This window comes from Haliotis cracherodii, unplaced genomic scaffold, assembly GCF_022045235.1.
Source record: "Haliotis cracherodii isolate W230 unplaced genomic scaffold, xgHalCrac1.p SCAF_6, whole genome shotgun sequence".
Classification (NCBI taxonomy): domain Eukaryota; kingdom Metazoa; phylum Mollusca; class Gastropoda; order Lepetellida; family Haliotidae; genus Haliotis; species Haliotis cracherodii.
Genome location: NW_027266319.1, coordinates 22723329 through 22736923, shown reverse-complemented (window position 1 = coordinate 22736923; position 13595 = coordinate 22723329). Strand labels below are relative to the sequence as shown.

General features: G+C 40.6%; 1 protein-coding gene across 2 annotated transcripts; it reads left to right on the top strand.

Moving 5' to 3' along the window:
* Positions 1–2393: 2393 nt before the first annotated feature.
* LOC139445478 (heme-binding protein 2-like) lies at positions 2394–7672 on the top strand. Of its 2 annotated transcripts, none has more exons than XM_071226620.1 (5): positions 2394–2639; positions 4230–4326; positions 4777–4906; positions 5376–5556; positions 6715–7672. In XM_071226620.1, the coding sequence occupies exons 1-5, from the start codon at positions 2593–2595 to the stop codon at positions 6896–6898; spliced, it is 639 nt and encodes a 212-aa protein (XP_071082721.1). In that variant the 5' UTR covers positions 2394–2592; the 3' UTR covers positions 6899–7672. The 2 variants fall into 2 exon arrangements, with proteins under 2 accessions (XP_071082721.1, XP_071082722.1); XM_071226621.1 differs by lacking the exon at positions 2394–2639 and adding an exon at positions 3275–3660.
* The last annotated feature ends 5923 nt before the right edge of the window (positions 7673–13595 follow it).

The following is a 13595-nucleotide window of genomic DNA, read 5'->3' as shown; positions in this document are numbered from 1 at the left end:
TGAGAAGTGGAAATGTTGAAATGATATATTAATATCAGATTTAATAAATTATATTTGTTCAGTATGTGCTTTTGTTTGAAATCTCAGAAAACTCCTTTATTTCTATATTATTTTTATTGAAATATTTTGTATACTTTGATACCTAGATAAACAAAAAACACCATGAACAGAAACTCATTTGTTTGTTATCATGTTTTCTATTGGGTGTTAAGGATTACATAAGACAGTTCTTGATCAGGACAAATATCAGTCCTCAGTGTCTCTGGTTCTGTAGGAAATTTCATGAAAATCTATTTTGCCTAACTGTGTTATAACCAGATTAAATTACATCACTTTGAATAGTATTCCAGTTATATCACTGTGTGACAGCTTAATGTGGGAAGAAAGCCTCAGACGTTTACCACTTTTGTGAAACCCCGAGCATGTGTATGGTGTTGACAAACCTAGAAACATAACTGGGGCAAACCGGGATTTGAACCCACAATCATGGGTTCCTGGCGTGCCCAAGGGTTGCAACTCTGCAAGGGAATTTTAGTGCCTTAGACAGCTTGGCTGAGGTGGTTGTACTAAAGTCTGTAGATCTAGGGCTCTCGTAGTATTCACCCAGGTTTGTATAGGGCGGAGCTAAAGTCTTCCTCTGTGGGTGAGATCTTGTAGAGATGTTAGTGTTCCCAGACACCATACTCTATAAAGGATGTGAGAGTTGACATCTATGTGTGTACTCATGCACATATACACAGTGAGTGAGTGAGTATGGTTTTACGCCGCTTTTAGCAACATTCCAGCAATATCACAGCGGGGGACACCAGAAATGGGCTTCACACATTGTACCCATGTCGGGAATCGAACCCAGGTCTTCGGCGTGAAGAGTGAACGCTTTAACCACTAGGCTACCCGACTGCTCCTACATTTACACAGACACAGTAAACTTGTTATGCATATTGTGTAGCATACCTGGACTGAAACTCGAGGTGGCTTAAACGAATGTTTTCCAATAAACATGTCTGTTACTGACTCTAAAACATACATTGTTTCGTCAGGGAGATTATATCCTTGCCTTGTCCTTGTCCTTGTCACTATATGACTACAATAACCAGCTATAACCCTGACAATAAAACAACGCTTAGTAATCAGTGGGTGTTTGTTGGCTGTTAGGGAAAGGTTTATGCCTATTAACTGTGCTTAATATGTGTTGGAAGCTTTTGCTATGAGAAATCTCGCACTGTATTGTTTTCAATGATCTTTGTACGTGAGCGGTTCTCCTAACGGAGCTAGACGAGCTCTGCCTCGACAAGCTGCCACACACCAAATGTAAGATGCCAGCCTATTGCAGTTATAATGCTTCACTTATAAAGTCAAGGTTTATGTACATGTAAAGCCATCTTCCCGAGGAAAGAGAGTTAACTGACTATAAAAGGCCAGTTTCAACCCTTGCCGAAATAGGCAGGTATTATGGAGTTATACTTTGGCTGGACTAACGAGTCTGTGCAATAGTCAAATCACAATTCGCGCATCGATATCGAATTCCGGTTCGTAAACAGTCATGCAGATTTCGGTCGATTGCAGGATTTGCAAAGCATGTGCACAGCCAACTTGTCAACAGATGTTTTCCTGGGGTGCCTGAGTTCCCTGGGGTGCCTAGGGTGCCTGAGTTCTCTTGAGTCCCACGGGGTGCCTGGAGTCCTGAGCTGCCTGCTGTGTAACAGTAGAAACTGGAAGAAAGCAAACATACTTGCTGATAGTAATGCTGAGGATACAAATGAGCGAGCAATTGCTTGCAGTTGGTCATTCTTGAATCTTTGTAGATGGTCCCATGTTTCAACGTCCATAATCCACACGCTGTTGCTGCAAATATTGAGTCAATGTTGTAAGACTAGCCGTACTTTTCATTCCTTTCCTGACTGGCGTGCATGTCATATTATTCGTAGATCGATGCTCATTATGTCAATCACTGGATTGTCTGGTCCAGATTTGATTTTTAGAGACCGCCGTCATATAGCTGTAATATTGCTGATTGAGGCATTAAACAACAAACAAATAAACAAACACATTCGATGCTATACTGAAACACAGTTATCTTAATGATATGAATTAGTTTGGTGATCATATATATTAGTGTTGTCTTAAAGTAGACATTTGACAACGAAAATGGATATTTTGTCTTAAAAAGTTACCGTTTTTAATTGTTTTTCTTTGTAATATTAAATTCACACAGAGTGACATTTTGTGGTTTCGGCGTACCGCTTCAGCTTTCGTTTACAAAATTTGTTCTGTCGTAGATCCAACAGCATCAGTTTAATTGAGACTGAACACGCCTAAAGCTTCACGTAACCCATAAAGGGCCTCATAGAGGCCGGCGCGTTTTGCCTCACGTGTCCGGGCTAACTGCACAAGAAGACGTATGCATGATATTTGCTTCTTACATGAAGTTTAGGTGGATTACCGTCAAATACTGCACGAATACCAAGAATTGTAGTTTACAAGGATCTCTTGTGTTTGTTTTGATATCGACTGCTGAGCTTACGAGGTCAGAATAAAAGTTGGCAGTTTACATAACTCGCGTGATTTGTGACTGTCAGTTCCACGTCTGTTATGTACCGTTTGAGAACTACAACATTTTTAAACACCAAGAATCAACTGTAAGTAATTATGTAGATCTATTCCGTTAGTACTAAGCGCATTGGGTCTCGTGGGTCCGAGTTCAATAATTTAATTTATGTGCGACGTAGGTGCAAGTTATTATATTTATTGGCCGTAGTGTGACGGTCAGCTGTTGGGTGTCATACACATTCAATAATTGTCGTTTTATCCCTGTTAGATATGATAAATTGGTGGTTATTCATTAGTGAAATATAATATATTGGATATATTTTATCTGCGGAGATTTATACACTACAGGCATGACAAAGTGACAAGCATGCGTGACCAGGGCACATGGAGACTAGATTTCCGTGTATCGGATATGTTGGGATATGGCAATATTCATGTATGGACATCTGTGGTCTACGTATTTATATACCTGTCGATGATACGAGGGAAAATAGAGACGGTCATATCACTTGCCAATGCATTTTGAATGGGCGATCTATATCAGCCCACGTGTTAAGAAATTGGAGTTACGTCCCTTAGTTCGTCGTCTGCTCGGCTGTCTTCCAAACGGGGTGAAAATGTGATACAATTTGATGTTATAGTATGTGATGAAAAGGTTATCATAAGGCAGTTTTCATAATTATCACATGTAGGACCAGTGATATATCAGCCCTCGACCCTCGTATAGGGGGTTCTCGGGTTGATATGGAGGATGATATGAAAACTGACATAAGATTATGATAAGCTCTATAAATATTACATACCGAGAAGTTTGTGTGTTGCCAAACTATTTAACAAGTTACGGAAATTTCTGGAAACTTCTTCATTGTATTGAAATCAAATCCGATGCATACACGTCAACTCTAAAATTGTAAAACGAACATTTCATCACTGTTTACATTCGTGACACGTGACCCAGGTAGGTCAGTTGTATAAGCCCGGCGATATAACCTGTCCAGCTAGATTTCTGGCAACAGATCCGAGCTATCCTTCGAGCGGACAGCAGGGAACATTGACCATTAGTATTATTCGGGTGTGGCGCCATTATTGCCAGATCAAACTAATATTAAGGTAAGAGTTGTTGACATGAAAACACTGAATTCATACACATTATAGAGATTTATATATGGAATTTGTCACTTTATATATTTTTCGATTCTCTTTGGAGATGAAAAAAAAGGTACAGGCGTTAAAAGATGGTACTTCTTGTCTCTCTACCTGGTGCTCGTCATTACCGAGGGCCGAAACTTACGCCCTTTGACAAAGGGATAGGGGCGATGCGGTAGCCTAGTGGTTAAAGCGTTCGCTCTTCATGCCGAAAACCCGGGTTCGATTCCCGACATGGGTAAAATGTGTGATGCCCATTTCTGGTGTCCCCCGCCGTGATATTGCTGGAAGTCGCTATATAAGTGCAATAATCTTGAACGCAGCGTTAATCCCCATTGCACCTCACCTCTCCTCATTTGTTTGATAAGTGAGATTTGGTTTTATAGGCTAGTCCACTGAGATACCAACGTTCTGCTCTCTATGCAGATACTGTATCCACTTGATCAAGGTAGCAACCATTGCTCTTGTAGTGTCTGTCGTCATTTGTAACATATTCGTAGAAAAAATGTTGCAGATTTGTCAATTAATTTCAGAAACATGAGTGGTATATTCACAGCAGTTAAGTCGGCCTTCACATCAAAAGGGTTAGAAACTCCAAAGTACAGTGTAAACGAGGCAGCCAAACATGAGGTGAGACCTATGTGATGTATGATATATGCACCACACATGATATATAATATTTATGTACACCATAAATTTCAGATCATGCTTTCTAGAATTGTAATTTATCTGTGAATTAACAAAATCTATATTTGGAATATATCAGACCATTAAGACCCTTGAAGATCTGGCCTTCAGCAACCCATGCTTGCCGTAAAAGGCGACTTTCATTAATAAAATTAAAGGCAGCAGGGGAAAAAAATCATATATTTATATTTTATTCTGTTTTTAAAAAAAAAAATTGTGTGTCTGTGGATGAGTTAAACGAGTTATGAAAACAGCTCTTCCTTATTATTATGTGTGAAGTGATTGCATTTTTTACCGTAATACCCCTACGAGCAAGTACTTAAGAAATAAATTTTGAAGTACTTTATCTTGAGAATAAGTGAATGAATGGCAACTCTTGTGTGTGGTGTTTAGGGGTTCGAGGAGCGTCGCTACGAGGCCTGCAAGTGGGTGAGCACCAAGGTCATGGCCATGACATACAAAGATGGCACGAGTAGAGGTTTCAGGAATCTCTTCAATTACATCACCGGAGACAATGAAGCTAGTAAGTGAGCTTAACATTTTTCATGGAAACAAAATATATGTGACATAATGCAAACATGGTGACTTGTAAAATCCGTACTATGCCATCTTGTTAATCTAAACAAAACTGGGGGCACGGGTGGCCAAGTCGTCTAAGGCGCCGCGATTCGCTGTGCAGAGTTGCGTCCCTTGGGAACGCCAGACACCTATGATTGTGGGTTCGAATCCCGGTTCGCCCCGATTATGTTTCTAGGTTTGTCAGCACCATACCCGTGCTCTTGGGTTCCACCGAAGTGGTAAACGTCTGAGACCTGCATCACTTGGGGCTTTCCTCCCACATTAAGCTGACACGCCGCGATATAACTGGAATATTGTTAAAAGCGGCGTTAAACCCAACTCACTCACTCACTCTAAACAAAACTGTTAGTTCAAGTCACATTGATATGCAATGTAATATTAGATTTACTTTAATTTGCGTATTTTATTTCCAGAACAGAAGGTGGAAATGACGGCGCCAGTGGCCACCCGGGTTGTGCCGGGGGCGGGTCCCAACTGTGAGAGCACCTTCACCGTCTCCTTCTACATCCCCTCTGAACACCAGGCTGACCCCCCAAAACCCACAAACCCAGATGTCTTCATCAGTGACTGTCCAGAGACCAAAATCGCCGCCAAGTAAGTGTGTTTCACAGTTGTGTCCCAAATGTACTTTACTCTGTAACACTACGAATCAATTTCATTAAAATCAGATCTAAGTTCTCGCCGTCGCACTACAATCTACTGGGAAATAATGCGACTGCAACAGTCTGTTAGGCAAAGTAAATGTTTCTCATGCTCATTTTCCCCACAGGTGTGAAGACAGGTTGGATATAGTGAGTGAGTGAGTGAGTTGGGTTAACAGTATTCCAGTTATATCGCGGCGTGCCAGCTTAATCTGTCAGGAAAGTCCGAAGTGATGCAGGTCTCAGACGTTTACCACTTTAGTAAAACCCACAAGCACGGTTATGTGCTGACAAACCTAGAAACATAAAGGGGGCGAACCGAGATTCGAACCCACAATAATAGGTTTCTGGCGTGCTCAAGGGACGCAACTCTGCACAGCGAATCGCGGCGCCTCAGACGACTGGGCCACCCGTGCCCCCAGGTTTCATATATAATATATATTTTTTTAAAGTGTTGATTGCCTCTTTTGATCATATAATGGGTAGGTTTCTGGGCAGGATAACGCCAACGGATGAAAACGATCCAATAACGAAGACTAACAATAACACATAGTCCCTGAATTATAGTTATCTATTGTGTTAAGTAAAATAATTCAAGGAAGGAACCATCTATTTTTGGTACGTAATGGTGCTTTTGGTATTTTTTTAATTCTCAAGCACGATTTAAATAGCCACACATGTCCCTGTGGTCACAGATTTACAGAATAAACAATAAACAAGTTTCTATATGTAGATCAGTCCAGGTGGTGATATTGTCTTTTTGCATACATTTATATATTATTATATATATTTTCTACATACAGCTTCATATTTGCATAATTAAACCTATGTAAAATATTTTAGTTGTAAGTTTTAGTATTTTAAGTTGTAAAAAATCCGACACAGGATCAGTATTCTCAGATGATCCATACAAAAATGAATTAAATTAAAGGGTTGATGTGTATACCTTTTCAGAAATGTTTCATTATCTTACCCTTGAATTTTTGGAAACCCCAAGTCGCTTAATTTCAGCCCTGGTAGGAGGTTGGTGAGAATGGAATGGCGGTGATTGTTTCAATTTTATGTGTTCTGGGGCTAGCTCTCTGATTCCAAATGTTGTCATTATTTTCAGACCTTTCAGTGGTTTTGCTGAGGAGAGTGACTGGATAAGCAAAGGGAGAGAACTGGCTGAAGACGTGGAGAAGACTGATTTGAAGAACAAGTTGGTGAAAGAATATTACTTCACAGCTGGTTACGATAGCCCATTCAAACTGTTCGGACGCCATAATGAGGTGTGGTTCAAGCTGGACGACTGAACATCGGCCTGATGGAGGGGAACTGTCCTCATACTGCCACTACTATTAGCATTAGTTAGTGGGAGAGGTCTCTAATAGCATGGTCGTAGAGGTGTGTGTGTGTGTGCGTGCGTGCGTGCGTGCGTGCGTGCGTGCGTGCGTGCGTGCGTGAGAGAGAGAGAGAGAGAGAGAGAGAGAGAGAGTATTACAGCCATATAGTGACTTAGAATGAGTAAGTGAGTTGGGTTTTAACGACTTTTAAACAGCATTCCAGTTATGACATGGGGTGTCAGCTTAACGTGGGAGGAAAGCCCGAAGTGATGTAGGCCTCGGAAGTTTACCATTTTGGTGGAATCCACAAGCACGGATATGGTGCTGTCAAACCTTTAACCATAATCAGGACGAACCGGGATTCGAACCCACGATCAACGGTTTCTACGCAACTCAGCACAGCGACAGCCTTAGACACTGGGCCACTCTGTATACAGAGAGATCCAGACACATTCCACCTCATGTCAGCCCTATGCTGACACAAGGCTTTGTAATAGTGGAAAACCATGTGGAAGTGTTCCAACCCTCTATCATTAGCGTTTTGTTTCTCTGCATATTTACCTCATAAAAACTGAAATGTCAAAACATTGTAATTATATACCAAAATCAGTTTTAATGAAATATGTTCATTCCGTATGACCCTATCTGACAATCTCACCAAACAACTGTCATGGTCACTTTTCTATGACGTGTTTTGTACTCATTTCTATCAATTGTTTAATGAAATATGTTGTATTCCTTGTTACCTAGATAAACACAATGAACACTAACTCATGTGTTTGCTGTCATGTTTTTAAGGGTTTCATTAATAGTTCTTGATCGGGTCAAATAGTCATCAGTACAAGTCTCTGGTTTTATAGAAATATTCATGAAAAGATGAACGTTTGAGATGACTTGATCAATAATGGGTCATGCCTCAACAATTGGTCAAACATTCGTATATATACGGCGTGGCACGGTCCGAATAAATTGTCCAAATGTTGCAGCGCCTGGCTCAGTTCGGCCAACGTAGCAGGTTGCTTTCAAGACGTGCTCAATGGGGAAAGGGGCGGTCGGGTAGCCTAGTGGTTAAAGCGTTTGCGCCGAAGACCCGGGTTCGATTCCCGACATGGGTACAATGTGTGAAGCCGCCGTGATATTGCTGGGATAGCGGCGTAAAACCATCTCACTCACTCAATGGGGAAAGGGTCGTGACTCATGGCTGGCGATTGCCATCTTCCCTAGGGAGGGGCGTGAACTGACAATAAAAGTCCGGTTTCTACCCTTGCTCAACTTGGCTGGAATTTCCAGTGGCTATTACGATTTATGTCCCTTCTATGTACCTCCTATTGACCAGTCAGATTCCGGCACTCATATCCCTTGCATTCCCTTCAAACAAAATAGACCGGCAGCCCAGAGCACTTTGGTCAAACGAACAAGGTACCAATATCGGATCACAGGAACATTTACCGTGTAAGTGTAAATGAACTGGTTCATCTCACAGAGTACAAAATGGCGGCGCCCAGCCAAGACGATCTGACGGATAATCAAGATCTACGTTGTAATAAAATAGGTATTACCCCGAAAAGTGCATCAACTCACTTGAGTACTTTAATTAAAATCATGAAAAGATTTGCAAAATATCTGTCGACACAAGCGGTACATAAGCTTTGCAAATCCAGCCTAGTTAGGCAAGGGTGGAAACTTGACTTTTATACTCAGTTAACGCCCTTGCCTCGGGAAGATGGGCGATTGCATGATATTGGTGTTTTGCTGCTGGGAGTTAAAACTTGTCATTTACGACGTGTACAATACGTGCACGTTTGCAGGAACATCATCGTCTTGAAATAAAACACGCGGACTAACATGTCGTACACGCGGCACAACTATTCGCGCTGGTATGTTTTCTTGGTAGTTCTGTCTAGTGACCCTTCAATACTGTATAGTTGAGTTCATATATGCAGTGAAGTTCTCACAGTCATAGTGACCCCGCCCCATATCAAAACATACACACACCCTTATCTATCATGCTGCCTTCATGTTGACGTTCGTGTGGCGTTCGTTAGGACGCCTCCAGACACGTCCTCGCCTAACCTAAAAAGCCCAGTGTGAATCTGGACTCATTATTTGGGGATACTAGATATTTTGTTTTGAGGGCAAACTACAGGAAGATGCACCAATTTCTGGCAATGAAAGTAACTGATTTATATGACGAGGTGGTGACGTGAAATTGGGTTTAACGTCGCGTCCAAGATTATTGCACTTATATAGCGACGTGCACGCACGTGTATGTGTGTGTATGGCTGCTTGTACTAGTCCGGACTGATGCCGATTTATAGTGCTAGCTAGCTAGCTTAAACCCCATTTCACCTCACCTCACCTCACCAGGATTTTGACCCAATTCCTCCAACAGCAATACATCCATGTCATGCCACGGTTAGCACTCAGTCCTAACTTTTTCCCCAATTGAACACGCTTGACAGACGTGTACGTCAACGTCAAAATCCACCAACGACTCTCAATGAAAAAGTATAACAACACGAGTGAGTGTGTAGGGTTTAACGCCGCTTTTAACAGTATTCCAATTATATCGCGGCGTATCATCTTAATGTGGGAGGAAAGCCCGAAGTGATGCAGGTCTCAGACGTTTACCACTTCGGTGAAACCCAAGAGCACGGGTATGGTGCTGACAAACCTAGAAACATAATCGGGGCGAACCGGGATTCGAACCCACAATCATAGGTTTCTGGCGTGCCCAAGGGACGCAACTCTGCACAGTGAATCGCGGCGCCTTAACGACTGGGCCACCCCTGTAACAACATGAGTCAAGTTGACATTGGTTGACTCATCAAAAGCAAGTTCCAAGAGAAACGCCAACAGATGTGCTTTTACCCGGTTTTAGTGATGTCTGCAAAATGCAAATTTCGAATTTAATCTCGGCCTCTTTTACAACCTAGTGCGCCACCATTACATCTCATCAACCATAGAACCCGTCAGATTTGATCGTCTACTCCCCAGATATGATCCTATCATTTCCATTTCCATAACTCAATATAGATCAGAATTTAAGATATGTCTTGAGTATTCCAACTATGCCCTACATTTTTGGCAATAATATGCATGGAATAATAGAATAACAGTATGAATGTTTATGAAAGCTCAGGAATACATTTATGATTGTTAGAAGTGTTAGTTTAAATAATTAATTATGACAGAACTCTAATATTGGATGAATTATTGGATGACAAACATTTGTAAGAAACATGTCATTTAATTACAAGCAAACATCTGTCGAATCATGTTTCACACTTCGCTGTTATAAATGAGTTCCCTTAGGCATACGGAAATAATATTACAGTTGTGTATTCAGCAGTGGCAATTACGAAGTAATATTGATTTCTACCATGATTTTAGGAAATTATCGATTTGGATTAGTCAATGAAAGGTTTCAAATCACCAATAACCACCCCTGATTGACACAGTTGGTTTGACGACTGCATCAAATCGGAATCTATTCTTTATGGAAAGTACATCGTTCTCATTTGTTGTCATTAGGAATTTTGAAAGTATATGTGAAAATATTTTTTAACAGAAAATCGACCAAGATATATGTAACAAAAAATGTAGGGCAAAGGAACGCACACACTTGAATATTGGATTTGACCAAAAGACTACAATCGTTTTCGAAATGTTACAAGGCTGAAAACAGTCGCCGAAACAATGCAACCAAAACACAACTAGGATACCAATATCGAATACATTACCATGGAAGAAAACATTTCTTACTGGTTTATTTTCAGCAACAATAAAAATGCATGGGTGTATAATTTCTTATGCCAGCAAGTTTACATGAAGCAAAGGTCTTCAGCAACCCATACTTGCCGTAAAAGGCGACTATGCTTGTCGTAAAAGGCGACTAACGGGATTGGGTGGTCGGGCTCGCTGACTTGGTTGATGCATGTCATCGTATCCAAATTGCGTGGATTGATGCTCATGATGTCATTCACTGGATTGTCTGGTCCAAACTCGATTATTTACAGACCGCCGTCATATAGCTGGAATATTGCGGCGTTAAACAACAAACAACCATTATTCCTAGAAGGAAAATGATGAGCAGTTTACAATTATCAAATTAATCATGAATGTCATAACATTTGAATTAAACCTTTTATGCACCATTGACATAGTAGGCAATAACAAGAATGATATCATTTAAACAAAAAGATTTATTTCTTAGTTCACAAAATGGTGTACCATATTCATAACGGTGTCCTCCACAGCCTATAATCTCACAAACGTTTTCAGAAGTCACAAACAAGGTCCACAAACACATACCCTGTTGCTCACACATTTTGTGAAATCACCAGTCACCAAATGTATGTTAATGATGCACATATATTCGGGGAACCAGTGGACTTAGCAACTAAAAAGTGTACTCTCACTGAAGAATACAAACAAAGAGGACATCCTGTTATTTGCACATGTACGGTCCACAATCTAAAGTACATTTCATTTCACAGTTCCCTGCAGGAATATGTCAAATGGAAAGAAAAATAATCAATGAATTGTCTGGTCATTTGAATATACTGTTAACAGCTATGGTGTCAGTAATATCAAATCGTAATAAACCAAATTGTGCAAATGAAATAAAAGCCACACATGATAATACCATATCGTCTCTTGCAAAGCCAATCATATTCATTTTGATTTAAAAATGCTTTTAAGAAATCTGTAAAACAGTGTACTCATCTAATGAAATCATTGTATCATTAATAATTTGGTTACAGACCACACCTTAGAATTATTGACACAATAAAACAAGTTAAGAAGCTTGAAAAATCAGACAATTATGTTCAGTGTTGCCGGGAAAGATCCATAACATCTTGTCCAGAAGACAGTATTTGAGTTATGATTTTCACAGCTTTTACTATTACGACCTCTGCTTTGACAAAGAGAACATTTTGCTGACCTCAGTGGTTTTCGCTCTGCTGTATTTTGTAATAACTCGAGACGGTTTTGTTTAAGCATTATTTGTTTCAATGCAGCTCTATCCTGGTGAGATGTGGATCGAAAATACCAAACTGTAGTGCAGTAATTTAGTTTTTCAAAACCTTGTTGGCTGAAGGACACTAAGTCACCATGGAGTCTTATCATATCTGGAATATGACACGCAAGAATGTGCATGTAAGGGGGTCACATCTTTCCACTGGCAGACATCACCATATGTGTGTACCCAGGCCTTACACCTACATTCCAATGCCATTATTTCACTATCTGTGATATTCCTTTGACCGAGGACTGACATAATGCACCCAAGTTCCTGGGATCATGTCCCCAAGGACTATCTGAGCAGCAACTTTCCTGTGCTCTGGTCCTGTGGAATCTCTGAAAGTGAACCTTCCAGAGTCTCTCTCATTTCTGAAGTGAAACCCAATTTTAAGACTGAACAAAGGTTTCAAACCTTGATATGTTTTTACATTGTTCTCTTTTGTATGTGGCATTGCTCCTTCTAATGTTGTCTCTGCTCCTTAGCTCACATATCAATTGCTTCAGCAGTTGATCTGATAAGCATAAGTACAAATCTAGAGTGTCAGGAGTGTTCTTCTAGTTATTGGTATAAACTTGAATAGGGGAGGGTGTATACAGTTATAGTTCTGTGATCTTTTCCTTCACATTGATGCTATCTCCTCAACAGTTCGAGCCCCCTGTGGTATATCTGAAGCTGACCATTGCTTTTGTTTATCATATCTGTTACTAGCAGGACATCTGCACCAGTGACAACTATACAAACAACCACAGGGGGATATTCCTGACACCATATTGAGGAATTTAAGATCAACACCCCCCCCCCCACCCCCCCCCCACCCCCCCCCCCCCCCCACACACACACACACCCAGATAGAACTGTACATGAAAGACTTGCCCCTCGACAGTAAGATGATCCAATGTTTCAGCTTCCTTGATAATGTCTGTCAAAGCCTCTGCTACAATCTCATACCCTTCCTTGGCATAAAACATAGCCAAAAGGTAGTTCCCTTTACAGGATTTACACAAGCCATCGCCTAAGACAGAGAAACCAAAAGTGATCAATGTTTTCCTTCTACCTTAAAGACTACCATCCCTGTTGACCCGAAGACACCTGGTTCCTTACATTTTGTCTCTGTCATATGCCACTCTACCAGAAATGTATCTACTCAATCTCTCCTTCAAAGACTGTTGAACACCATTACTTTCTCCAGTTTTCTTCACAGTGCCTCCGGCAAGGGATACATCAAAACACAATTGCCATTAGCATCCTTGACCTGAACAGCCTTTGCCTCCATATCATATCGTTGTAGGAATTCAAGAGAACGCTTACATTCTGTGACAAGCATTTGCTTTCGCTTATACATCTGTGACTGAGAGATTAAATAAGATTTCAGGCATCTGACTATTTTCCTTCAGAGTTCAGAACACAAAACAATCTGGATGAAAGTTTCTTTACCTCATGTTTCAACTGAACGTTCTTGCAACTTATCCACTTAGCCTTTCTAATGGCTGATTTTTATTTCTTCAGAAAGGAATTTCAAGCTTTGATTTCTTAACATGGTCAAGCTTTGATAAAACATGTGGTAAGCAATCTTCTGTAACATACTTTCATGTGCTATTCCTCCTTCTCCCATTCATGATGAAGCCGATTCAATTCGTT

Coding starts and splice junctions, on each gene's coding strand:
- LOC139445478 (XM_071226620.1), top strand. CDS start 2,593: ATGTACCGTTTGAGAACTACAACATTTTTAAACACCAAGAATCAACT. Junction 2,640..4,229: donor TTAAACACCAAGAATCAACT/GTAAGTAATTAT, acceptor AATTAATTTCAG/AAACATGAGTGGTATATTCA. Junction 5,557..6,714: donor GAGACCAAAATCGCCGCCAA/GTAAGTGTGTTT, acceptor CATTATTTTCAG/ACCTTTCAGTGGTTTTGCTG.